The sequence below is a fragment of the Heteronotia binoei genome, chromosome 4 (assembly GCF_032191835.1).
Source record: "Heteronotia binoei isolate CCM8104 ecotype False Entrance Well chromosome 4, APGP_CSIRO_Hbin_v1, whole genome shotgun sequence".
Taxonomy (NCBI): domain Eukaryota; kingdom Metazoa; phylum Chordata; class Lepidosauria; order Squamata; family Gekkonidae; genus Heteronotia; species Heteronotia binoei.
In genome coordinates this window covers 79,477,815-79,505,561 of record NC_083226.1, presented here as the reverse complement: position 1 = coordinate 79,505,561, position 27,747 = coordinate 79,477,815, and the positions used below count along the sequence as shown (strand labels likewise).

General features: G+C 46.7%; 1 protein-coding gene across 1 annotated transcript; it reads left to right on the top strand.

Annotated features, from left to right (window-relative positions):
* Window positions 1–4,977: 4,977 nt before the first annotated feature.
* Window positions 4,978–27,342, top strand: LOC132569973 (protein FAM240B-like). Its single transcript, XM_060236415.1, has 3 exons — window positions 4,978–5,111; window positions 5,195–5,339; window positions 26,907–27,342. Exons 2-3 carry the CDS (start codon window positions 5,200–5,202, stop codon window positions 26,989–26,991), a joined length of 225 nt encoding a protein of 74 aa, XP_060092398.1. The 5' UTR covers window positions 4,978–5,111; window positions 5,195–5,199; the 3' UTR covers window positions 26,992–27,342.
* Window positions 27,343–27,747: the final 405 nt, after the last annotated feature.

The window sequence follows — 27,747 nt, the reverse complement described above, 5'->3', positions numbered from 1 at the left end:
TTGACACTGGATTTCTCCTTCCCTCCCTTTTTTTAGAGATGGTTGAAATGTTTAGCCTCCATTCTGAACCAGATCGGGAAACTCTTAGGCTACAGTGGTTAAGCGGACAAGGGTGGCAATGCCATGTGTGTTTGCTTTGTACTCCACTGGTATGGATCCTCTTAGGAGGAACTACTGCCGGTGAGGGAGGGGGAAGTTTGTGCATCTGTTTTCTTTGACAAGCGACTGGCATACAGATTTTTTTCAGGCACCACTTTGCCATCCCTCACCGCAGAAAACAAGGCAGCCAAGGGGAAGCCGAGTCCAAGCTGGTCCCAAAGCCAAAGAGGGGGAGCCAGGTGAGCCACCTGGAGCAAGTCAGCCAAGGAAGGAGTCAAGTTGGCTGGTGGGGTCTTTCAATTTTAAAATTTATTATTATTATTATTATTAATGCCTCTTCTGCCTCCTCCAGATTCAGCCTTGTCTTTCATTCCCTTCCCTGTCTGCTGCGTCTTCCCTCCCTTCCCCCCACCATTCAAATTGTGCAGGGGGTGGTGGTGACTGAGGCAGTCTCTGGCATGATTTAAAGGGCTGAAAGAACAGCTGATTGGCGGGGCCCTAAAATGGAACAGGAGGCAGGAGACTGCCTCTGCCACCCCTCCCACGCATGATTGAAATCATGCCAAGTCAGGGGATGAGTTGGGAGGCCAGGTAGGGCTGGAAAGTTAGGGGGTCTTGCAAATAAGTCAGGGGGCTGTCCCTGTGAGGCCCCTTCGTGGCTACGGGCCTGGTCTGCCCATGAAGATACTGATCTGTATGATTGCAAGGCCTGGCCTACATATGCAGCAGAATGAAGTAAGTTGGTAAAATGGGTCATACAATTTCATAAGGAGGAGGTGCTACATTTTTAATATTTCTCTTTGTAAAAACTCCCTGACAATTACAAAACAAATTACATCACATAAAAAGGTTTTAGCATAGTATGTACTGTTACTTTTCACCTTATAAGGAATTCTTTAAATTGGAAAACTCAGGGAGGGGAGGGATATCAACTCTCTCCTTTGACCTGAAATGATGTATGTATGTACCTCATGCTCTGTCACTTTATTGCCACATCATTGCCACCTCATTCTTCTTACACATATATACACAAAGACCATATTAAATGCAAACACATATTTCTTTAAAGACATAACAACTTGAGGAAGGCAGCAATATCAAAAGACATTTGGAAAAAAACCAGGAGTTTCAAAAGCCATTTGTGATATGGCATGGGTATCTACTGTTGAAAGAGAAGAAGTCACAAATCCTGCTGGGCACAAAGAAGCTGTTGGACTTGCCAAAAGTAGCTCTTTGGATTCCACTCTTTGAAATTAACAGAGCACTTCAAAGAGTTTATTTCTGTTCTTGACTTATAGGATCTTTGAATTTCCAGTCCAATAATTTAATTCATATGAAGATTAGCAGTTCCCAGCTTTGTTTTTCTTGCTATGGTTGGAAGGGAAAGCAAGACTAAGGAGCTTTGTATGAAGGAAAAGGAAGGGCTTGACATATCAGTAAGTATTAGCTTCCTCTGCATTCATCACATGAAAGGTTACAGGGGATAGGAGCTGAAACAGAGGATATCAGATTGGCAGAGACAGCTGTGGGAATAAAAACCTTTAATCTGAACACTGCAACATTTTCACTTACCTGCAACTCTGTTTAAACATGTGCTATGTGCAAATGGGTCATTAATAATGTCTTGGTGCATTTTTAGTTTTACTATGTGCTTTGCTATTCATTTCCTGTCCTCCTTTCTTTGTTCTGTCTGTCATTCTTGTATCTGGGGGACCATTTCAGGCTTTGGTGGAGAGAATGGCCTTTTTTTTCTTTTAGTGAAGTCAGAAGGATTCAAGATGTTCCATTAGTCTGGATATATTCAAGATTGTGGTTTAAATTTTATGAGCATTTGCTAATAACACTTTTTCATAATTCATAGAAATATAATCACATATGGTCTGAAATACAGAAGGAGGATCAGCCTCCCTGAATGTTGTCCCTTTTAAAGACATTTCAAATATAATTAAAGACATTACAAATATCCAGGACCCACTTTGTCCTAATCACCTGTAGAATCATCTTATCTGCCATCTCAGCTGATTATCCACCCATAATCCATTTGTAATTCTTGACCTACGTCTTCGCTCCAGTCTCAATAAGAACCTATTGCAGGGTGTTACTTGGGTAATATTCCAACATTTGAAATGCAAGTGTGGCCACTGAGCATATATGTATAAGTATGCACTATGTATACATGCTTTATAAAGAGTTTCAAGGCTGTTCTCAACTTTCTAACTTTGGTTGCAAGGCAACTATGAAATCAGTTGATTTTTTTGCCTTTTATTATAGTATGCTCCCATAGTTTTTTTTTAACTGACATAAAACTGCTTTGAAGTGGCTACCAGGGGGAAGTATAATAAAAGCACAGGCAAATGCACTGACTTAACCTTTTAAAAGAAATTATAGCTTTTTAATAGAACATCATTCTGCAATTCAATACCAAGGATAAATGTTAACCTTCCACACTCCCTCATGAAATTAAGCTAAATATTGCAGTGATTAACTGAAAAATCAATATGTTTCTCAATATAAAGCCAGAGGTGCAAGGAACTGAAGGCATTTAAGGGCCCCTGGTGTGCATTCAACAACAATTTATTTCCTAATGGAATGGTCCACTGCCATTGCCTGGGATCCCAATTTCATTATCATTGGTCCCCAGAGTGCCTCTTTATCTCTTTCAAACCACAGTTTAGTCAAGCTGGTTCTAATACTCAGCATTATTCTCGTAGTATTGCTACCCTACATCAGAATCCTAGAAAATGTTTCCATAAATGTATTTTTGTTCTGCTTCCCAGACCAAATTGGTTCCTAGAATGAGCAGTGTGATGACCTGCTCTGCAGCCCCTGTGATGAATCCTGGTACCACTTAGCACATTCTCCATAATCCACAAATAACTCTGCCATCTCTGTTTACCTTGAAACCTTGCAACTCATCACAGATTAGAATAATAGAATCATAGAGTTGGAAGGTACCTCCAGGGTCATCTAGTCCAACCCGCTACACAATTCAGGAAACTCACAAATACCTCCCCGTAAATTCACAGGATCCTCATTGCTGGTTACTGTAGACTATTTAAACTAGATATATATTATATTACACCAGGGGTGTCGAACTCATTTGTTACGAGGATCAGATCTGACATAAATGAGACCTTGTTGGGCCAGGCCATGTTGAGTTCTGCTGGGGCCATGTCAGGCTGGGCCATTTGTGTTCATATTTTAGGTTAGGTAGCAGAGATATAAACTTTATAAAGGACACAGACAAACACAATTAAATATATATATATTTTTTAAAAAACCCTTAAAACATGCTTGAAACGTTAGCACTCATTGGTTTTAAAGGTGCTTTCTTTGTATTTCTCTCATGGGATCCAGGGAATGGCAAAGGAAGCTCTGGCTCTTTCCTTCCTTCCCCAGGGGACTGGTGGGGGAGGAGCCTCAGCCAATAGAAGGAAGAGAGGCTTGGCTCAGCAGCTCTGCTGTGGGATTGAGAGAGCCTGGAAAAATAAGCTCTGCCTCTCCCCCGCTTCCTCTTCAAGGGAGAAACCTCAGCCAATGAAGAAAATAGTTTTGCTCTGTAGCTCCTGTGCAATTGAGCAAATCTTGCAAAGCAAGCTGTGATGTAGAAGGAAGCAGATGACAGCCAGTTGCTCAGGGACCTGATAGAAGCCCTCCAGGGGCCTGATTCAGCCCCTGGGCCACATGTTTGACACCCATGTTTTACACCCTCAAGAAAAAAACAGCAAAAGAGTAGAAGATAAAAGCTGAATATAGCCAAAGATATTTAAAAAAAACAATTCAGTAATTTTGAACATTATGACTATAGGGAAAAGAGGAATATGTTATACACAGCAACTGTCCCCAGCCAGAGACAGTCACCATTCTCTGTTCTGTTACTAGTGAATCAAGATCTTAGTTTGTTCTTGGTTTTGCCTTTTGGGAATTTTTTTTAAACAAATTACTGTGAATTGGTACTTTTCAAGGTTCCTAAAGGCTAAAGGACAAAAATTTATGTGTGGGGACTGTCTGTATCTTGTCTTCATTGTACATGAGGGCAAATGTGTATGCATGAACTCTAAGACGCTGTGTAGTTTACAGTGATTGTCATTTCACACACTACAGTTGCTAATACATATTTTGAACTGTTGATAGTATATTGTAGAACAGTTACCTTTTTCAGACTTAGTTCAAACATTTAGCATCCTTTCACTTTTAAATAGTGGAGAGCAATAAATATACAGTGTACAGCACTTGTAGCAGAAAGTTTAACAATGTGTATATAGTGGGAGGAATTAGGCATGGATTTTTGGATTGAGAAATGGCATATTACAAGCATATCCCTATTAGAAACTGTGATGTCACTGGATACTAAGTCACCTGATCTTTTGAGTCAGAAAAACAATCTTGCCTCATTGTCCAGATGCAACTTTTTGGTGGGATTGATTAAATTGTAGTTCTCTCAGGAGTTATGGTACAGAACAAGAAACCACTTCTTCAAAATATTAGACATCTGACATCATCAAATATTGCCAGTTATGACTGTGGTAAAATTATATGGAGTCCTAATTTGATACTTGCTAGAACTTGAGAGTATGGAGTAGTTATCTTTTTAGAAATAATACAAATTTGAATTTTCATCCTAGATTTTAAAGAAGACTGAAACAGAGCCTAACAGGTGTAAACATACCTGGGATATAAAGATTGGTAAGTACTGCAGCATTCAAAGGAAGAGAAAATTAGTGTATTAGAAATCTGCAGTAACTGATATCTCTGCAATACCTTGGAAATGTCATTGCAGCTTTTTCATTGCTTCTTTTAATATATGGATGCCACAAAATGCCTTCATTAATATGCTAAAGTGAGAGCAATAACTTTATCCTGTGTTTTGATCTAAAAGGTCACAGCAACAATTACATGGAAGTGAGAGATATTTTTGTCACATATATTGCTAGGTGAACAATTACAAACTGCAATTGCTGAGGCTTCATCAATGAAAAGCTAATTCATCCTACTGAAATCTGCATTGCAAAGTAGGCCATATCAAGAACTTTATTAAAGGTTAAAACAAATCTGCTAACTTTTAATTTGAGGGTGGTGGTTTGTCTTCCTTTAGAAAAAATGAACAGCCAGTACTTTCGCCATGAAGTACTTGCTTGTGAAACTGGTGAGCTGAAAAACTTCTGGGAAAAGACAATTGAGAAGCAAACTCAGCTTCTTGAAGTTGAAAGAGAACGTAAACAAAAAAGTGCACTGGCCAAGTGAGTACATGTTTAATCGGGTGCTGTTTAAAACTGAAGTAGGCTGGGGCACAACAGAAGGAAAGGGAAACTATTTTGTCTTTGACAGCAAGTGCTCAAAGTAGTCTTCAGCCTTCTCAAAAGCAAGGATCACCATGGTAAGTGGAAGCAAGGTCTGGTCATCCAAAGCATACTGAGGTCAGGACACAGGTAAATACAGGATCACAGTAGGGTTGCCTGGTCCAATTCTATAAATATCTAGGGATTTTGGGGGTGAAGCCAGGAGACTTAGAAGGTGGAGCCAGAAGCAAAGTTATGATATGCATAATTGAACTCCAAAGGGAGTTCTGGCCATCACATTTAAAGGGATTGCGTACCTTTTAAATGCCTTCCTCCACTGGAAATAATGAAGGATAGGGGCATCTTCTTTTGGGGCTCATAGAATTGAATCACCTGGTCTAATCTCTTTGAAACTTTGAGGGTGTTCTGAGGAGAGGCACCAGATATTATGCTGAAAATTTGGTGCTTCTACCTCCAAAAACAATTCCCCCCCAGAGTCCAGATACCCACAAATCAGTTCTCCATTATACCCTATGGAAATCGGTCTCCATAGGGAATAATGGAGTGCTCAGCTGACATTTCTCTCCCCCCCACACACACTTTCTGATGACCCTGAAATGGGGGAGGGCTTCCAAATGGGGGATCCCCTGCCCCCACCTGGGTATTATCCAAATAATAATGTTTAGCAAGCAAAGAAGAAACACAGTAATGATATGGCAAAACCAGGAAAAGTGTGTGGCACTTTAGAAATACTGTGAACAAATTATATTAAAGGCATAGTAACAAAGTGACAAAAATTCATGTAACAATTTTGCAAAACTCTTTCCAGTCATGTCTGTAACAATTGTAATGGAAATAATTTTTTATAATTGTTACATAATTTTTGTCACTTTGTTACTATGCCTTTAATATAATTTGTTTACAGTATTTCTGAAGTGCCACACACCTGGGGATTGGCAGCCCTAGATCACAGTTAGCACAGAACTAGCAATAGGAATTGGTTGAATCAGCAATGTTATGTGTTTAGCTTAGTTCAGTGGTATTGGATGTCCTCAGAGTTTCCTGATCATCATCACCGAGGTTTGTTCTGGTCATCCTCAGATGAGGAGTCTATTTCTGGGTCCCACCCAGGGAGCGGACCATGATTGAAACCACTACCAGGGCTTCTTTTGTAGCAGGAGCTCCTTTGCATATTAGGCCACACAACCTGATGTAGCCAATCTTCCTGGAGCTTACAGTAGGCTCTGTACTAAAAGCCCTGTAACCTCTTGCAGGATTGGCTACATCAGGGGTAATATGTGGCCTAATATGCAAAGGAATTTCTGCCACAAAAAAAGCCCTGACCACCACTAAGTGGTAGCAGCTTCACAAGAAGAAGATGATGATATTGAATTTATACCCCACACTACACTCTGAATCTCAGAGTGGCTTACAATCTCCTTTATCTTCTCTCCCACACACACAACAGACGCCCTGTGAAGTAGGTGGAGCTCAGAGAGCTCTCCCAGAAGCTACCCTTTCAAGGCAGCTCTGGAATAGCTATGGCTGACCCAAGGCCATTCCAGCAGCTGCAAATGGAGGAGTGAGGAATTAAACCCAGTTCTCCCAGATGAGAGTCCGTGCACTTATCCACAAGCAGAAGGACCTGGGATTTCCAAATATAAGGTCTCATCTAGAAGGTCTCAGGAAAGATCTCTCTCTACCTGAGACCCTGGAAACATCTGCTAGGCAGTAAACAATAATAAGCTAGATGAATGATGCAAGTGAAGGGGACTGGGCCTCCTGATTGTACCATTTCTCCAACCTGAAACTGCTGGACCATCTAGTGACTACTGGGTACTACTCACATGAACAGACACATTCTTTAAAATGTTGATCAGGCAACCCTACCAGCTAATTTTGGCTCATAATGTCCTCAAGTAGCCATATTCTCAAATTATTGGGGGGGGGGCAGGATCATACATCCCTTACCAACTCCTGACTTTCTGATTTCTATATGCTGATTTAACAGGTTCTGAGCATATATACAGGGGGTATCTGTTTGACTAAAACCATGGAAAAATAGGGTTCCCAACTATGTAAACTCTATTTAGAGTTTCAAGTCAATGTGTGAAAGTCCAGCACAAGGATGCACAAGCACCCCTCCCTTGCTGCACATTGAATAGTGAACTGCAGCCTTGTATCATTCACTGTTCTAAGATCACCAAAAAGACAGTTGCCTAAGGCATTAGCTTAGTACAAATTCTTCATGTATGGAGAAAAAGACATGTGTAAGCTCATCAGGAATCAAAATATTGAACTTACCATGAGAGTTTTATTTCATAAGTGGAATGGAAGGTATCCTGAAATGGGTTATGCCTCCTACTCACTCCACAGGTAGGGCTATGCAAATTTTCTTTCACATCGAGTTAGGGAAAGAGCCTCAGTTCATGCTCGCCAAGCTTCAGGTTGAGGAAAAAATTCTTCTGTTTTTGAGAATGCCCCTTGAAAGGACAGTAGTTTGCTTCCCAGAATTCCTCCTTCCCTGTGGGAGGGATGTTGAATAGCTGTGTCATCCTGGTTGGGTAGATTACAAAGTGTTGGAGGAATCAGTGGGGAACCTCCCACTAGAGAATTCTCCTGTCAAAGGCTATCTCTGCAGACCAGTAAGTGTTTAGCTTATATAGTGCCTTATAAAGGTAGAGGCTGATGTCCAGGTTCTGCCTTGCAGATATTTGCAATAGGAACATTGTGGGGAAAGGCAGTTTAGGTGGGTGCTGCCTTGGTGTGATACCCCAGGGAGTATGCTGTGATACCCCAGGGAACAGGGAAGATTGGACCTCATATGCTAAGAAAATAGAGGTCTTGATCCATCCAACAATTGTGGACTTAGATACCTTTGTCCCCATGGAAGGTGGAGTGAAGGAGACAGAAAGCCTGTAATTTGGAAGGACTCTATGCACTTTATGCAAGTCATCAATACCTTCCTCACATACATTTTGTGCCATTCTTTCTACTTGGAGTATACCAGATGGGGGCAGAGGGATGACATAAAGATCTCCTGGACTTTACCTAAGGTTGAGTTTACCTTTGGTACAAAGTAGGGATCTATCATGACGATCACTGAGTCATATGGGAAAGAGCACAACTCACACCTTACAGCAGAAGGTTCTGACACTTTTATCACTATAATGATGGCCACCAGAAAGAAAACCTTGAATGACAAGATATAGAGTTGTACTGATTTGAGTAGTTCAAATGGAACCAGGTGTAATGGTTGATGGATTTTGTGGAGTTCCCATGTAGGAAAACAGTGTCATGGAGAACTGGAGAAAACCCCTCTCAGAATTCATTGTTATGAATGTGTAATGAGAGAGTCCCCTTGTTCTCTGTACTAAGGACTGAAGATACAGCTGCCATGTCATCCAAGGGCACTGGGATTAAGTCCCTTGGAGAGGCCTTTGTGAAGGAATAAAGCACCTCCCTGATTACAGCAGATGAGTTCACTTTCTTTCTGCAGCACCACCCATTGAAGGCTTTTCACATTGTTCATGCAGGCCCGGCGCTAGGGGTTCTACCTCTCCTGGCATACCCCTGTGTCACGCCCCCCTTCCACAAGCTTCCTTTCAAAAAACTTTTTGCATGAACATAGCATGCGCAGCTCGATGATGTCACTAGTGATGTCATTGTGCAGGGTGGCATGGGGGCAGAGAGCGGTGGGTGGCGCACAAGAGTGCTGCCGCACCACCACTTTCCCCCTGCACTGCCTGGCTACTTTCAAGCTGAAAGTGGCTGCCACGCTCTTTGGAGTGCAGTGTTTTAGCAGTACCCAGCCACTTTCGGGTTGAAAGCAGCCAAGCGGCGCCTTCATGAGCTTAGCTTCTGAGATCTGTTGCGTTTAAAACAATTTTATTTAGTAACATATGGTAACAATATCTATTTCTTGCATTGTTAATAACTTCTTTTTATCTATCCCATATATTACTTTCTAACCACCCCTCCCCCCATTATTTGACACCCGCCGGTGTTATTTACTTAAAATACTAACATTTAAAGGTACCCTTAACTAATAAAAACAAAGATTAATATTCTTCCTTCTAAGACTTAATCATTATCAAAAATTGTCCAATGTCCTTTTATTTTCCACTCTTTTTCTACATATCTTCTAAACTTTATCCACTCCATCTTAAAAACTTCTAAGTCATAGTCTCTTAAAATTCTTGTTAATTTGTCCATTTAACTTCATGTCATAATTTTTACAATCCAATCCCATTTTTCTGGTATTTTTTCTTGCTTCCACAACTGTGCATACAGTGTCCTAGCATCTGAAAGCAAGTACCAGATTAAAGTTTGAAACAAATACATTATTCTTGGTGAAATAGTCATCTTAATTGCAGCTATTCTGCCAAGCAATGACAAATTAAGTTTATTCCATTTTATTATATCTTCATCCATTTTACGCCATAGCTTCTCATAATTGTTCTTAAACAAGTCAATATTCTTCATTGTTATCTCCACACCCAAATATTTTACCTTAGAGGTAACTTCACATCCCATTATCTTCTGCAGTTCCTTTTGTTTGCTTACTTGCATATTTCTACATAGAACTTTTGATTTTTCTTTATTAATACACAGTCCTGCCAATTCCCCATATTCTTGTATTTTAGCTAACAACAAAGGTGTGACTTGTATGGGATTTTCATTTATAAACATTATATCATCTGCAAATGCTCTATATTTGTAAGTAAATCCTTCTACTTTTAATCCTTCTATTTCTTTATCTTCTTGGATTTGCATCAGTAAGATTTCAAGAGTCATTATAAACAACAGTGGGGAAAGCGGACAGCCTTGTCTTGTACCTTTGCTAATTATCATGTCTTCTGTAAGATCTGGATTTATACATAACCTTGCACGTTGTTCAGTGTATATTGCTTTTATCATCCTTATAAGTTTTCCCCCAACTCCATTTTCTCCATTACTGCAAACATAAAGTCCCAGTTTAAATGATCAAATGCTTTCTCTGCATCTGCAAAGAATAACGCTACTTCCTTTTCTGGATGTTTTCATAATATTCTACAATATTTACAACAGTTCTAAAATTATCTCTTATTTGCCTTTTGGGGAGAAACCCCACTTGATCTTCCTTTATAAACTTTATCAAATATTGTTTAAGCCATTCTGCCAAGATTCTTGTATATATTTTATAGTCATTATTTAATAGTGAGATTGGTCTATAATTTTTTACATTCGTGACATCTCTATCTTCCTTTGGAATCAATGAAATAACAGCTTCCTTCCATATATTTGGTATTTTCCCTTTTATTCTTATCATATTCATCAATTTCTGAAGTTTCGGAATTAACTCCTCTTTGAAGGTTTTAAAAAATTTAGCTGTATATCCATCTGGTGCTTTTCCATTTTTCATTGCATTAATTGTTGCTTCAATTTCTATTTTTTCAATTGGATAATTCAAGACTTCTCCCATATTTTCTGTTAAGGGTGCTATTTTAATCTTTTGTAAATACTCTTCCATCTTTTCTTTCTTTAACACCGTTAAATAATTTGGCATAATATTTAAAGAATTCTCTTTTTATTCCTTCTTGATCTACCACCTCTCTTCCCTCCATCACAATTTTATTAATAATTTTACTTTCTCTCTTTTTTTTCAATTGCCAGGCCAAATATTTTCCAGGTTTATTTGCTCCCTCAAAAGATTTCTGCTGCAACCTTTTCAAATTCCATTCCAGTTCTTTATTTAACAAATGTCTCATTTGTGTTTGTAATATTGTAATCTCCCTCATAATTTTCTTTTTCCCTGGCCTTTTTCTTAGTTCCCCTTCTTTTTAATTTCATTTTGAATGCCCAGCATTTGTTTTTCTTTTGCCCTCTTGTCTTTGTTATTCAATGTGATCAATATTCCTCTCATTACTGCTTTATAAGCATCCCACACCATCTGAAATCCTATATCTTCTTTATCGTTTATTTGGAAGAAAACTTTCGTTTCATTTTCTAGAGATGTCATTATTTCTTTATTCTGTAGTAAATCTTCATTCAATCTCCATCTTCCCGACTTTTTAGACAATTTTGTAATCCACATTATTGGGTTATGATCAGCCCCTATTTTAGGTAAAATCTCTATTTTCTTTGTTATAAGGCCTAAATCTTTAGTACACCACAACATGTCAATTCTGGAAAAAGTTTTATGTCTTGCTGAAAAAAGGTATAGTCCTGCACTTCAAGATTAAATTTCCTCCACGTTTTCCTCCAAGTTTTCTAGTTTGAGCAATTAAAAAAAAACTTTGGCAATTTTCCTTCCTTATTATTTTCCCCCCAGACCTATCCAGTGTGTTCTTAATTCTTCCATTAAAGTCCCCCATTATCAAAACTTGATCACATGTCACTTCATCAAATTGTTGTATAGTGTCTTTTTAAAAAGCATCCTTTGCTCCATTTCATGCATACACTCCCAGTAACAACGGGGTTTTTTGCATTTAATATTATTTCTAACTCTACAAATCTTCCATCTTTATCTTTAAACACTAGTTTTGGGTCCAATTCTTGTTTAATATAAAAAACCACCTCCCTTTTCTTCTGTTCAGCCAATGAATGAAATTCTAGTCGCAATTGTTTATTCCATAAAATTTGTAATCCTTTTGTTTGATATGTATTTCTTGTAAACAAACTATATACAATTTTGCTTTTTAATCCAATAAAACGTTGCCTTTCTTTTTTGTAGTGAATTTAGTCCATTTACATTCCAAGATAATAATTTGTAATCCATCATGGTGCAAATTCTTTATGTTCTTCATAAAATCCACGCAGTTCCTGTGTGCTTGTAATTGTAATCTTTTTCCTCGTAGCTCAAAGCTCAAACCTTCAGGTATTATCCATCTATACCTCATTTCATTGTCCCATAATTTTTCTGTCAATTTCTTATGTCCTCTTCTGTCATTTATCACTTGTCTTGGCAACTCCTTCATAATTCTTACTCTGCTGCCTCCCACTATCAATGTCTTTTCAAAGTTTTTATTCATGATTTTTCCTGCCTTTTGTCATGTATCTTATAACCACATCTCTTGGTAGATTTTTTTTTTTGGCATATAGTGAGTTCACTCTATACATATAGTCATACATGTTTCTAGTCCCTTCAGGATCTTCCTCCAAAATTCTGCAATTATTTTTATTATATATTCTTTCAAATCAGTTTCTTCATCCTCAGGTACTCCTCTCAGACGTATCTGGGTCTCCATCAATTTGCAGTCATGAATTGCCACTTTTTCTTGTATTTTAACAAGGTGGAATCATGTACTTTCACTCTCCCTTCCACCTCTTGCACTTTTTTTGATGTCACCACAGTTTCATTTCTGAGATCCTCTATATCTTTTTTTAGCTCTTCAATATTATTTCTAATTTCTTTTTTGGAAGCAGTTATCATCTCCCTCATCCCTTTCCTTATCCTGACTTCCATTGCATCTAATTGGTCCTGCATTTTCTCCAGTGAAGCAGTCCTTGCACGGGTTTGCTTATGGTCTGACATGTAAAAACACCAAAAATTTTGACCTCACCAAATTAAATTTCAACTATCAGATTTAAAAGAGTGAGGCTTGCTCTTTTCAATAAGCCTAATTTTGCTGTCCTCGGAGCCTCCTGGGCTCAGATATTAATTTTTAAATTTTTTATTTTTTCCAAAATGGCGGTAGCGACTTTCTGCCTCACTTTAATTTTTTTTTTCCTTTTTCCTCTAAAGGCTTCTAAAGTAGTTATTAACAGTAATGTCCAATAGTATTTACCTTATAATCTTCACCTCTGTTGGCTCCACCAATTTTTAATGTCCTGAAAACTTTAAAAATTTTATTTAATTTTTAACCTTCTAGCAATGGCTGCTGATGTTTTTCTATGATATTATAGTCCTAGAGCAGGCTGGCTACTTCAATGATTTTCCTTTTCCATCCGATACTTCCTGCTTTGCTTGCCACCAAATCCCGTTTTTGCTGGTAGAGAGATCTCACGATGCTTGACATATTTCCTGTGTTGGCTGTGGGAGCTGCAAGTCTATGACGATGGGGCTTTTTCTCCAAAACCGCAAGTAGACAAAACAATAAATTCCTTTCCACTTTTTAGCACTGTCCTTTAAATTTACAACGTCCAAATTTCGCCCCTTCTTCTTCCAAGCTTTCTAGATTTCAATTTCCCACCTTCTGATTTTATTTTGTTTAACTTTAATTAGTCCCAGAATGAAAGATAGCCATCTGTACCTTTTCTGTAGTTATCCAGATTAACACCGGTCTTGTATAGCTTTAGATGTTTAGCAGTATCAAAGAAAATTAGGATCCTGTTGAGCTTATTTCAAATAAATGACTCTGGAAACTTCTGCAGATGATGAAAATGCAACTCATCTCTGGAGATCCCTCAAAGGAGCCCCCCCCCCCCGGGACTCCCTTTTAGCCAAGGTAAATCTCCTCAAAGTTTCCTGTACATACCTTGGACTGATCTCTGACTGAGAAAAGTAGGCAGTAGGCATTAGATTGCCCTCCACTACCCTGAACAGAAGTTCCAGCCTGCTCCCCTTCTGAGAAGCAGTTCAGATCGGCATTTTCTAACCCTGGAAGTCCTAGCTTCTGAGATCTGTTGAGACTGGGCTTGCCTGGGCTATCTGGGATATCCAGGTAAGGGCAGAAGAAGGGAGGGTATTTTGCCACTGAGTGTAGGCTTCTGCCTCCTTCAGACAAAGACCATTCATCCTTCAGAGCTTCCTCAAATGGATTTGGAAAGGGCATGGTAGATGGGATCTGTGGTTTGGCAAAGAACCCTGGAATCTATCTCCCTTAATAGAGGCAATCTGTGAAGTTTGGGGTATCAGTAGAGAATTTTAGCTCAGCAGAAGTGACTTTTGCTAGGAGAGGGAAATCCTGTTGTTGGAAGAGCCTAGTGGAGTCTGGTGTTGTACTTGAGACTTCTTCACCTGACAGGAGCCACACATGGCCAGTGTGACTGAGTTTTACACCATTTTGCATCTAGATGAACTCCTAGCATCTCTGCCCCTGGAAGTGTACTGGGGTCTGGAGAACAGGAATTGGTTTAGTCAAAGGAATCCCTCCCATGGGCCCTTAGCTCCTTTTGGAATGTAGAGGGGAGAAAGATTAAAAAGATGATGAAAGCGAACAGCTCCTATTTTTGCCTTCTGCTTTTCTAAAGGCCTTCCTGAAAATCTTCAACAACCTTGTTAGTGACCCAGGAGCAGATATCAGGGTGCAGAGACACGATCAAAAATCTTCAGGGAGGGGGTGAGGGGAAGACAGATCCCTGGGATAGTTGGGAGCGCTGCTTCTTCGGCACTTCCCAGACGGGCGGCCCATCGGCCGCCTTAGGCTGGGGGCCGCCCATTGCCTCCCCTGCAGGATGGGAGACAATGGTTCCATCCAACTGTTTGGGGGCGGGCAGCCTTTTATAGGCTTGCCCGTCCCCTTGTGGCGCAGTTCAGAAGATAGGTTTGGTCGGGTGCAGCCACGATCGTGCGTGGCTGTGCGTGTCTGCAGGAGGGGCCCTGCTGGCTGACCGAGAGCGGGAGCTTCCGAGGCAGAGGCAGAGTCCTGAGGCGTCGTTGGAGCAGCGAGCTCGGCGCGGACGTCTAGGCGGGGGCTAGGCTCGGAGCGGCACATCGTGCTCGCCTCCCGAGCCTGCGGCGGTCGTTCAGGGCGCGCCCTGATTGACGCGGCGGGCCGGGAGCTAGGCCAGCTGATCGGCGGCGGGCCGGGGCTACGCCAGCTGATCGGCGGCGGGCCGGGAGCTAAGCCAGCTGATCGGCGGGCCGTGAGCTAAGCCAGCGGATCGGCGGCGCGGCTTTAAGAGGCTTCTGGAGCGTCGCGTTGAGCTAGCAGGGAGTATTTCGCGGGGCGGTGGGCATCCGGCTTTTTTGCGGCCTTTGCGCCCCCCCCCCCCCTCGTAGTGGGACGCCTCTTGTTTTCCACCCCTTCCTCACCCCCCCCCCTCCACCATAGCAGTCTCTCGAGCGGGGTCTAAGAGGGGGCAGTGGCCTGCTTAGTGTTGGGTCATACTGGAAGGGAGGGACGGTGTGCTCAGGTAGAGCATTGCTGGTTGGTTGAGGGTCACAGTTCGGCCCCCAGTGTCTCTGGCTCTTAAGAGTCTAGGCATATATATAAAAAAAAAAAAAAACAACAAAAGAGCCTCAGCTCAAGACCCAGGAGAGCTGCTGCAGCTACATAGATAGACTGCCTTGCTGGGCTTTGGGGCTTTTGCTGCCCTGAGGAGTAGGGGGGCCAGACTGTTTGATCCAAGGGATTTTCACAGCTCCACGTTAAACGGCAGTTGGGTGGGGGCAGTGAATCAGTAGGTTGGATATGGCGCCAAAGAAGGGCCAGGGCCCCTCGAAGGGGAAACAGCCGGCTAAACAGCCTGCAAAACGGCCAGTTCCGGCTGAGCCCCCCAGTGAGGATTGGGATGATGCCAGCACACGCCTGGCTATTCTTGAGAGTTTGGCGGCACTGGAGGGTGAGAGGGGTGTTGCAGGCCCATCACGGCGCGTGTCAGGCTTAACGGGCGGCGGCAGGGCGGCGACCATTGCTTTTCAAAAGGAGGTCCTGGCGCGTTTATCTGCCTTACAGGGTGCCGCGAGCAGTGAGACGTCAGACCAGGCGACACCGGAGGAGGAACATGGGCAGGAGCCCGAGGAGGTTGCGGTTGTTCCTCATCAGCAAGAAGGTAGGAGTCCGTTGCAGTCTTACGGTGGGGTGTGGCCCTGGGGCCCTTGGGGCCCGGTGGTAGGACCCGGTACAGGTTCCACTGTGCCAGCCCAGGGGCCGGCCTTCCAATGCTCGGTGGGGGGTCCTCCTTTGGGGCAACAGTCGCAGGTAGTTTGGCCATCCCTCCTGCCTGGAATGACGGGACAGGCAGGGTCTGGGTCTGCCTTCGCATCGTCATCTATGGCTGGGGGTTCACCCAGCGTTGCTGGGGGTGTTTCGACCCCCTTAGGCGGTGGTGCCCTTCCTTGGGGCTCCCAGACGGTTTTGTCACCTGCATTCCCGTGGCACGCTCAACAGTGGGGAGGTTTGGGCTTTCCTGCCCACCCATCTTCGGCTTATGCTTCAGTTCCTTTCCATGCCATTCCCTTTGGCGACTCGGCCTTACCGCTAGGCGACCACCTTACGGCGGCGACTAGGGAAAAGATATTAAAAGGCGAGTACGTGGACGTTTTTAGTCTACTCTTTAGGGAGTTAGAGAAAAAACCAAAGGAGGAAATGGATGAAAAGGACAAAGAGAAGCTTAGAAAAAGGAAAATTGAGCGGACCTGGTCTAATTGGTTGCCGGGGTTTTTTGATTTATGCGGGAGTGATTGCCAGGGCTCAGCCTTGGCGTGCGGCCCCGCTGTTTCAATACTGCGATATTATTTATCGCGCCTACAGTGATTTTGTGGGTGGAGCATGGCTCCAGTATGACGAGGCCTTCCGGATGAGGGCCGCTGTGAATCCCAATCTACCATGGGACCAGATCAGCCAACAGCTCTGGTTACAGCTTATGGCTCCTGCTAAGCCTAACGCAGGTGAGAGATCTGACAGCGGCCACATCGTCCAGAAATCCAGTCACCCTGCCGGTTCCCGCGCGCCCGCGGGGCAGTCGGTTCAACCTCGGCTGCTTTGTTGGGAGTTTACCTCCCAGGGGGCGTGCTCACGTAAGTTCTGTAGGTACCGGCACGAATGCCCGGTGTGCGGAGGCCCGCATGCCTTCACGGCATGTAACAAGTCAAAGCAGAGAGGGGGCTTCAAGAGACCCGGGGGCTCTAATCAGCCGCCTGGAAAAGGGCCCCAGCCCCATCAGGATAGCGGTTCTCACTGAGCTTTTGCGTTATTATCCAAGTTTAGAGGATAAGTGTTATTTGTTGGAAGGTTTTGAGTTCGGGTTTCGGATCCCATACCAAGGTCCTCGCACCCCCTTCATGTGTTCCAATTTGAGGTCTGTTAGGGGTTTGGAACACGTGGTGCGAAACAAGATTCAGAAAGAATGTGCAGAGGGCAGGGTTTTGGGCCCTTTTGCCGAGCCACCAGTGCCTAACTTGAGGGTTTCCCCGTTAGGGGTGGTACCCAAGAAGGCTAAGGGGGAGTATCGGCTGATCCACCATTTGTCGTATCCGAGAGGCCAGTCGGTTAACGATGCCATCCCCGACGAGCTTTGCTCAGTTAGGTATACATCCTTCGACCGGGCGGTTCGTATAGTGAGGCACTGTGGGCTTGGCGCGGAAGTTGCCAAATGCGACATTAAGTCTGCCTTCCGCTTACTGCCTGTGCACCCTGAGGACTTCGAATTGCTGGGTTTTTGTTTCGAGGGTAGTTTTTATATGGATAGGGCCCTTCCCATGGGATGTTCCGTATCTTGTTCCGCCTTCGAGCGTTTTAGTTCATTTTTGGAGTGGGCACTGCAATTCAGGACGGGCTTGCGCGACACGGCGCATTATCTCGATGATTTCTTGTTTGTGGGCCCCGCGGGTTCTGGCCAATGCGCTTACTTGTTGCGGTCGTTTCAGAGGTTAGCGGGGGACTTGGGTGTGCCCTTGGCTCCAGAGAAAACCGAGGGCCCTGCGACGGTGTTAACGTTTTTGGGTATAGAATTGGACACCATTCAGCAGGCGTCGCGACTCCCCCCGGAAAAGCTGAGCAACATGCGGAAAATGGTGACCTACATGAAAGGGAGGAGGAAAGTTTCATTGGTCGAGCTGCAACAACTGGTTGGCCACTTGAACTTTGCTTGTAAGGTGGTTGCCCCAGGGAGAGCCTTTTTGAGGCAATTTTGCGAGGGCATGACCGCGTTGCGCTCTCCCCACCATGTTACGCGTGTAACTCGGCGTATGCGCGAGGACCTGGAGGTGTGGGAGGCCTTTCTCCTCCGTTATAACGGTACATCTTTCTGGCGGGAGGTCTTGTTGTTGGAGGCTGAACTGCAGATTGTTTCGGACGCTGCAGGCTCCACTGGGTTTGGAGTTTATTTTCGGGGCCAGTGGTGTGCAGAACCGTGGCCGGCTGAATGGCACTCCTCCGACCTGATCCGCAACCTAGCGTTTTTGGAGTTTTTTCCGATTGTTGTAGCCGTTTTCATTTGGGGTAAGGACTTGGCCAACCACACGGTGCACTTTTGGTGCGACAACATGGCGGTGGTGCATGTTGTCAACAACCTCACGTCCAGGTCCCCCCCCGTTATGGGTTTGGTCAGGCGTTTCACTTTGCGCTGCCTTGAACTGAATGTACTTTTTGCCGCCCGGCACGTTCCGGGGTCTAATAACGGAGTGGCGGACGCCCTGTCTCGTCAACAGATGGAGCGGTTCCGCCAACTCGCCCCGGAGGCCGACAGTTGTCCTGTACCAATGCCCGCGGAGCTGTGGCGAATTGGAGGGAAGAAGTGACACGGGCCATTCAACTCGCGGTTGCACCCAGTACAAGGAGGGCATATGATCGGGCGGCAAGGCAGTTTTCCATGTTCAGAGCAGGTGCCGGGCTAGAGGCGTGTTGGCCGGCCCCGGTTGAGCAGTTGTTACAATTTTGTGTGTTTCAGAAGGAACGCGGCCTGTCCGTTAAGTCTATCAAGGGCCAATTGGCGGGTCTGGCATTCGCTAGTAGGTCCAAGGGCCACCCGGAGTTTACCAAGGACTTTCGTATTGCCAAAATGTTGGAGGGGTGGGCCCGCGAGGCGGGCCGTCAGGCCGACAATCGGGTCCCAATATCCCCATCGATCCTGCGGGGTCTTCATGCCACATGGGCAGCAATTTGTGGGTCTAATTACGAGCAGGCACTTTTTCATGCAGCGGCGTTAACCGCATTTTTTGGAGCATTGAGGGTCTCAGAGTTGGTGGCCTGCTCGCGCAACGACGCTTCCTGTAGGGCCCTAATGGTGGGCGACGTTAGTTTAGTCGGGGGGCAGGCTGTCATCCGGCTTCGTATGTCCAAAACTGACCAGAAACAGAGGGGGAATGTCATCACCCTGGGCCCTTGCGTGGACGAGGAGTTATGCCCCGTCCGGGCTCTGGAGTTATATTTGGACATGCGGGGCAGGTCTAACGGCTTGTTATTCTGCCACCAAGACTTCACCCCTCTTTCCCGGTTTCAGTTTTGGGCCGTCACGTCCCGGGCGTTAAAGCAGCTAGGACTTGGGGGGGTGCGGTTTGGTACCCACTCCTTCCGCATTGGTGCGGCTTCTACCGCCGCGGCCATGGGATATGAGGGCGATGCCATTCGCCGGGTGGGCCGTTGGAGGTCCCGTGCCTTCAGGTCTTACATTCGCCCCCTGATGCCGTAAGTATTCATGGCGTTTAGTTATGTTGGCTATTAACCTGTTGAATTTACTGTTTCTTCTCAGGTGCTGTGGCTGGCCGGGAGAGGAGGAGGATCCTCATTTGCGGCCACAGTATTGTCTTCTGGGCGGCACATCAGGCACGTCGGATGCCAGGAGGACCTCAGTTGGGCCTGAGTGAGCAGGCCACGATTGAGTGGCAGGGCCGGCGTGGAATGCGGTGGGCAGGACTCCTCTCACTTTTGTTCAAGGAGAGGAGGGGCCTGCCACCGCATATCTTGGTGATTCACCTGGGGGAGAATGATTTGGGCCTTGTAAAGGGTAAGGCCCTATCAATTCAGGCCCGGGATGACATCACCCTGATAAAGCGCAGGTGGCCTGGCGTCCTCGTCCTGTGGTCGGCCATGTTGCCGCGCCGGGTGTGGCGGGCAGCTTGGGACCCGGAGGGCCTGGAGCGGGCTAGGTGGAAGGCTAACAGAGCCTTGCGTATCGCCATGGAGGCGGGTTTGGGAAAGTATGTCCCGCATCCTTCCATTAAGGCCAAACGGGCCGAATTGTACAGGCCGGATGGGGTCCACTTGTCAGAGAAGGGCAATGAGGTCTTTTTGGCCGACCTCAGGCAAGGGTTAGAGCATGTCCTGGCTTGTGGGGGAGCAGTCGCCTAAGCAGAGGCTTGGCGCTGTCCTTGGCAGGTTTACCCTTGGGGACATGTTCTATTGGGGGCATTTCGGTGAGCGCACATGGCAACGCACCTTTGGGGGTGCAGGGCCTACCTGGGGAACCTATGCTGTACGGCGCAAGGTTGGCTCCAGGGAAGCCTGGTGATCCAGTCATTAGGGAGTGGTCCACAGCCCAGGCTGTACGGCACGGGGAGGGTGGAGCTCAGGTGGACTGGATCTGTGCCTGGCCGGCCGGTTTTGAGCCGTTGGGTCGGCTCAATCCCGGGGCCTGTGGCTCGCCCTGTTTCAGGTGGGGAGGTGGTCTTGGTTTTGACCCCTGGCCCATACTGGCCCCACGTTGTTTTACCCATTGCCATCATTTAATAAAGTGGCCCTTCTTACCAACTTGTTGTACGTCTCTTCATTCCGAATGGGGGGGCAATTCGGCACTTCCCAGACGGGCGGCCCATCGGCCGCCTTAGGCTGGGGGCCGCCCATTGCCTCCCCTGCAGGATGGGAGACAATGGTTCCATCCAACTGTTTGGGGGCCTCCTTCAGACAAAGACCATTCATCCTTCAGAGCTTCCTCAAATGGATTTGGAAAGGGCATGGTAGATGGGATCTGTGGTTTGGCAAAGAACCCTGGAATCTATCTCCCTTAATAGAGGCAATCTGTGAAGTTTGGGGTATCAGTAGAGAATTTTAGCTCAGCAGAAGTGACTTTTGCTAGGAGAGGGAAATCCTGTTGTTGGAAGAGCCTAGTGGAGTCTGGTGTTGTACTTGAGACTTCTTCACCTGACAGGAGCCACACATGGCCAGTGTGACTGAGTTTTACACCATTTTGCATCTAGATGAACTCCTAGCATCTCTGCCCCTGGAAGTGTACTGGGGTCTGGAGAACAGGAATTGGTTTAGTCAAAGGAATCCCTCCCATGGGCCCTTAGCTCCTTTTGGAATGTAGAGGGGAGAAAGATTAAAAAGATGATGAAAGCGAACAGCTCCTATTTTTGCCTTCTGCTTTTCTAAAGGCCTTCCTGAAAATCTTCAACAACCTTGTTAGTGACCCAGGAGCAGATATCAGGGTGCAGAGACACGATCAAAAATCTTCAGGGAGGGGGTGAGGGGAAGACAGATCCCTGGGATAGTTGGGAGCGCTGCTTCTTACCCAGATCCCTTCACAAATAACTCACGTGTGAGAAATCGCATTGTAGCCATTGTTTAAGAGCTCCAAAGCTTCAGAGCCTCTCTGGACCTCTTGAGTAGAGTTGGAGGGTTTGGTGCACCTTGAGCGCATCAGTGATTTGTTCCAACAGCACTTCACCCAAAGCCACTTCTATGGCAGTGGCAGTAGTTAGGGAGCCTCCCAGCCCAGCCATGTCCTCAGTAAGGGGAGGGTGGAATCTTGGCAGGATCTTCTGATAGTCTAAGCACATGGCTGTTCCCTTCATGTAGGAAGCCAGGATGATGGCCAATCTATCTGCTTTAAAAGTGTTAACCTGGGTGCTTTGCCAAGCTTTCTTGGCTCCAACAAGGCGTCCTTGTGCCTTCCACTAAAGAAGCACCAGTGTGGGTAGCCATCACATCCAACAATGCTTGGAATATTATGGCAATCCTGTCTTCCTATAAGCTGATGTACCACATGGCGATCGCTACAGAGGCAACCCCACGGATCCCCAGATGTAGCTCGCCAGACGCCTCGCCCATCAAGATCTGTAGCGGGAAGTTTGACTGACCATGATTGGACTGGTCAGACTGGGGGGCAGTTCCGGGTAATGTATATAAGTGGGACCCGGCCTGCGTGTTCCCTCTCTTGTAATGTACCACTGAATAAAGCATGTTGCCTTCAACCCGTCTCGCAACTCAGTACATTACAGTGGCGACAAGGATGGGATCCTAGCCAGGTAACTCCCGTCCAGGGAAACGGAAGCACCAGCCACCGCAGCCACCATGGCTAACCCAAGCGGAGCGACGGGTCGCCTCGAAGAGTTCAACCCCGCTAAACCGGAGAGGTGGGAGACCTACACGGAGCGGGTCGATTGCTACCTTCGAGCAAAGATGATAATGGACGACAGCTGGAAAAGAGACGTGCTCCTGAGCGTCTGCGGAGAGGCCACATTCGAGATCGCCAAGGGTCTCTCGGCCCCCGTAAGACTCACGGAGAAGACATATGAGGAGATAATCCGACTCCTCACGGGGCACTTCTTGACCCAGCCCTTGATAATCGCCCGCCGATTCCTCTTCTACAAGAGGGACCAAGAGACGGGAGAGACGGCAGCTGAATACCTGGCCGCTCTCTGCCAAATAGCGGGAAACTGTAGCTTCGACAAGCTAGAGGAGGCCCTAAGGGACCGTTTCGCCTGCGGCCTGAGAGACGAAAGACTACAGCAGAAGCTCTTCGCAAAGGAAGAGCTCACCCTCCAGGGAGCCTTCAACAAGGCCACAGCATTCGAGAGAACCACTAGAGCAGGGGTCCTCAACCTTTTTAAATAGGGGGCCAGTTCACTGTCCCTCAGACTGTTGGAGGGCCGGACTGCCGTTACTGTACAAGGCCGCGGGCTGTCAGTTCTCCGTCTTCTGCATCTCTCTCCCTTCCCCACACCACACACCCTGGCCTGGAAACTCACCTCACCTCGGTATCACCTCACACTCTGTCTCCGCCGCCTCAGCCCAGTGCCAGAAGTGTGCGTTGCTAACACAAGTTTAGGTCGAACGTCACTTCCGGTCTGATTTTGCCATAACCCGGCGGGCCGCATAAACGTCCTCAGCGGGCCGCATCTGGCCCGCGGGCCGTAGGTTGAGGACCCCTGCACTAGAGCTTTCCACAACCCGAGGGCAGAAGCCGTCCACCAGGAGGAGACGGCGCAGAGCCACCCAGAGGAGGAGGAGACGCACCAGCTACGCCGTCCACCAGGGACGGGACCGAGAGCGACCCAGCGACCACGAGCAATGGAGAAACCAACCAGCACCAAGTGCACAAGCTGCGGGGATCTGCACAAGCATCGGGACTGCCCCTATCCCAACGTGGACTGCAGGAACTGCGGGAAAAGGGCCACATTGCGCGGGCTTGCAGGGCCAAGGCTGGCCGCAGATGCCAATCCACCAACCAAGACTCGACCGAGGATTACTCGACCGCCTCGACCAGCCTGCAGGTAATGAACTTGCCCAGCAATACCCCCGACAAGGTCAAGGTATCGATCAGGATTGAGGGAAACCCCTGCCTGATGGAACTGGACTCGGGCTCCTCCATCTCCATAATTTCGGAGGAGTCCCTAAGAAAACTGTGCCCACGTGGCCGGCCTAGGCTGCGACCGGCTGGTTTCATACTACGGGACTTCCAAAAGAACCCAGTACAGATCCTGGGATGGGCCACGGTGAGGGTGGAGTTTAAGAGCTTTAGGGGGAAACTGGATATACTGGTGGTCAAATGGCAGCTCACCACACTGCTGGGCCTGGTCTGGTTTCATCCGTTGGGAATTCAGATCGTGGGGGTGCAGCAGCTGGGGACACAAGGGTTTGAGCATGTGTGCAGGGAATTTTCGGAGGTGTTGATGGGGCCCTAGGGTGCTACAAGGGTCCTCCCATATCTTTACCCCTTGACCCCCACATGCGGCTGATACAGCTAAAGGCCAGGCAGGTTCTGTTCGTTCTAAAGCCCAAAATCAAAGCAGAGCTGGACCGCCTCACAGCTCAGGGAGTGCTAGAACCTGTTTCCTACGCCACATGGGAAACCCCGATAGTAACCCTGGTGAAGCCAAATGGGGATGTGCGCATATGCGCCGACTACAAGTGCACCATAAACAAGGCACTACACGATAACCCCTACCCCATCCCAGTAGTCAGTCACGTTTTGGCAGCACTAGCGGCCCCCACTTGCAGGGCGGAGCTACAAAGTTTCTTGGGGTTATTAAATTTTTATCATTCGTTCTTGCCCCACAAAGCGGCCTTAGCAGAACCCCTCCCTAGGCTCTTAGATAAAAATGCCCCGTGGGTCTGGGGAAAGAAGCAGACAGCCGCTTTTCAGGCGGTCAAAGAGCTCCTCGTATCCAATAACGTGCTCCACCATTTTGATGAAGCCCTGCCGGTGGTTTTAGCGTGCGATGGGTCACCATATGGGGTGGGCACCATCCTGGGTACCAACTCCCAGATGGGAGGGAGGTCTCGATAGCATATTACTCCAGAACCCTGACCCCCGCAGAGTGCAACTATGTCCAGATTGATAAGGAGGCCTTGGCAATCGTGGCGGGGGTGCATAAATTTAATGACTACCTGTACGGTAGACATTTTACGATCACCACAGATCACAAGCCGCTCCTGGGACTCCTCGCCCCTGACCGCCAGACGCCACAGATTCTGTCGCAGCGCGTCCTGTGGTGGAATCAGTTCCTGAACTCTTACTCATATGCTCTGGTCCACCGCCCGGGCAAGGCAATGAGTCATGCAGACGCCCTCAGTCACCTTCCGCTGCCCTCCACGGATCCGGCCCCAGCCCACCATGTGATGCTCATTGAAACACTACCAGAGAGACCCCTACATGCCGCCAAGGTAGCGAAGGCCACGGGCGGGACAAAATACTCACGCGGGTTCTCGACTGGGTGGAGAGGGGATGGCCCGAGCAAAAACAGGCTGAGGAATTCAGGGCATTCACATCTCACAGGGAAGAACTCTCCTCGCACAAGGGGTGTCTTCTCTGGGGAAGCAGGGTGGTAGTTCCCCCCCCATTGCAGAAACAAGTGCTGGGGGCCCTACAAGAAATGCATCCCGGGATTGTACGGATGAAGGCCCTAGCACGCAGTTATGTATGGTGGCCAGGCATGGAAGGAGGAGATCGAGGGGTGGGTTCAAAGGTGCCAAGCCTGCCAGGAGTCCCGGCCTGAACCGCCCAGTTCCCCAGTCCACCGTTGGGAAGCCCATAGGAGGCCTTGATCTAGGTTACATATTGACTTTGCGGGGCCATTTCAGGGCCAAACATTCTTCATTCTGGTGGACGCTTACGCCAAGTGGTTGGAAGTTATCCCCGTAGTCTCCACCTCAATGGCGGCGGCGGTCCGAGCGTTGCGCAGGGTCCTTTGCACACACAGGATTCCTGACACCATCATCTCGGATAATGGGACCACGTTCACCTCCCAGGAATTCCAGGAGTTCTTGCAGAGGTACCTAATAAAACATATACGGTCCGCCCCCTTCCATCCGGCCACCAACAGCCAAGCAGAGCGGAAGGTACGCACCACTAAAGAGGCCCTGGGACGCATAGTACAGGGGGACTGGGACCACCGCCTGGCCGCCTTCCTATTTGACAATAGAATCACCCCCAACCCAGTCACAGGGGTGAGCCCAGCAGAGTTGTCAATGGGAAGGAAGCTGATCACAATGTTGGACCGGTTGCATCCTGACCGGGCCACCGATCTCCACAGCTCTCCAGAGATCAGGGAAGCAGCTAGGCGGTTCTTTCCGAGGGATCCAGTATACGCAAGGAACTACGCTAGCGGCCCTGAGTGGGTAGCGGGTCGGGTGCTGTGCGTGACAGGGTCCCGCCACTATGATGTCTCAATGGAGGGGGGCCAAATCCTGCGGAGGCATATAGATCAGATGCGCCGCCGCACCTTGCCGGAAGAGCCAGCTGCAGTACGGAACGAGGAGGAACTAGCAGCTGCACCCACACTGAGAGCTACCCCGCCCCCGCCGACCGCTCCGACTGATCGGGCGGAAGAGCCACACCGGAGCGGGGGCAACCCCCCAAGAGTAGAGACACCAGAAGAGCAGCAGAGCACAGACAACCATAGGCCGGTGCTACTCCCACGCGGGGAAACCACCGCCCCGGCCGCCATAGCAGCCGCAGCCCCGGCAGCCCCGGTGACCGCTCCCACTCCACAAGTAACCCCAAGGAGGTTGACCAGGGAACGCAAGGCCCCTGCTTACTTGCAAGACTATGTGTCCTGAACTAGGGGGGGAGGAGTGTTATGTCTTGAAACATAAGCTGATGTACCGCATGGCGATCGCTACAGAGGTGACCCCACGGGTCCCCGGATGTAGCTCACCAGACGCCCCGCCCATCAAGATCTGTGGCAGGAAGTTTGACTGACCAGGATTGGACTGGTCAGACTGGAGGGCAGTTCCGAGTAATGTATATAAGCGGGACCCGGCCCGCGTGTTCCCTCTCTTGTAATGTACCACTGAATAAAGCATGTTGCCTTCAACCCGTCTTGCAACTCAGTACATTACACTACTTTTCTTTCTTTTTCTCCCTCTCTCCTTCCCTCTCTTTTGCAGAGAGCTGTGGAGGTTCATCTGATGAGGAGCAAGGCAGGGCATGGACTAGAGCTTGCCCCCTAGCCAGAAGTGGAAGCACTGCAACAATATTTGCATAGCCCTGTCTGTGGAGTGAGTAAGAGGCATAACCTGTTTCAGGATACTTTCTTCCACCGAGGGAGAAAATAATATTTTCTGTTTTGGACAGATATCAAGAAAAGCACAAAAGTTATATGGATATATTCAAGGGGTGTCCCTACAGAATCATAAAATTATGTTTTTAATTTTTAAAAAACAAGGTTCTCTTGGTTAGCCTGAGCATATGCTAACTGGATATTTTTCTTCTAATTAGGCTCAGAAATGAATGGACAGAAAGGCTGGAAAAAAGATTAAAGATGATAAAAGCACACAGTGAAAACAAAGAAGAACCTAACTGAGGATAACATCACACATTTATACATCTTTGACTGAAAGTCCTGGTTTAAATTAAAGCTTAGATCAAGCAGAGAAAAGCTGAGTTGAGGCAAACTATATTGTTTGATGTGCTTTCATGTGGAAACTTCACTGAGTTTATCTGGGAAACTGACATAGTTATTACTCTACATGATCTTCTCCTTTAGCTGTCAAACTCTCTGTCTTTTTCCAAAGAGGTTTCTTATAGGAATTCATCAATAGTCTGACCTACCTTTTTAACTGTCAATTGTTGAAATTGTAGACCAGGGACAAGATTCTGTATAATAATGTTGCATATTGCCTGGGTGCATTGGAGAGAGAAGCAAACAAATAAATATATAATCAATATCCCATGTGTTTTTTGGGAGGGAGATTCTTTTGATGGTAATTTTGCAACTTTTAATTAAAAATGTAATAAATATCACTGTGTGAAATCACAAAATATGTTTGCTGAAGAAGTCAAACAGCCTTATTTTATTTATTGCTGCACTCAGGAGGATAATTATGGCATTACTATACACAGTGATGGACTGCATTCCCACACTGGTGCTGTCCACACTCACCATACTCCAGCCACAGAGAATGCTTAGTAGTCTTGCACTCATCCCCACTAGCTGTATGAACTTTCAGGTGAGCTGCATAGCTCCTTTGTTAATTATGGCCCATTCAGTTAAATGTATGAATGGTTTCATTTAATTGTATTGTGTTTAAGATTATACATTTTTTTCCTCTGGTTTCTG

Bases quoted from the DNA above. Each gene is read 5' to 3' on its own strand.
- LOC132569973 (XM_060236415.1), top strand. From the start codon at position 5,200: ATGAACAGCCAGTACTTTCGCCATGAAGTACTTGCTTGTGAAACTGGT. The intron at 5,340-26,906 runs GTGAGTACATGT...TCTTCTAATTAG, and splicing joins CAAAAAAGTGCACTGGCCAA to GCTCAGAAATGAATGGACAG.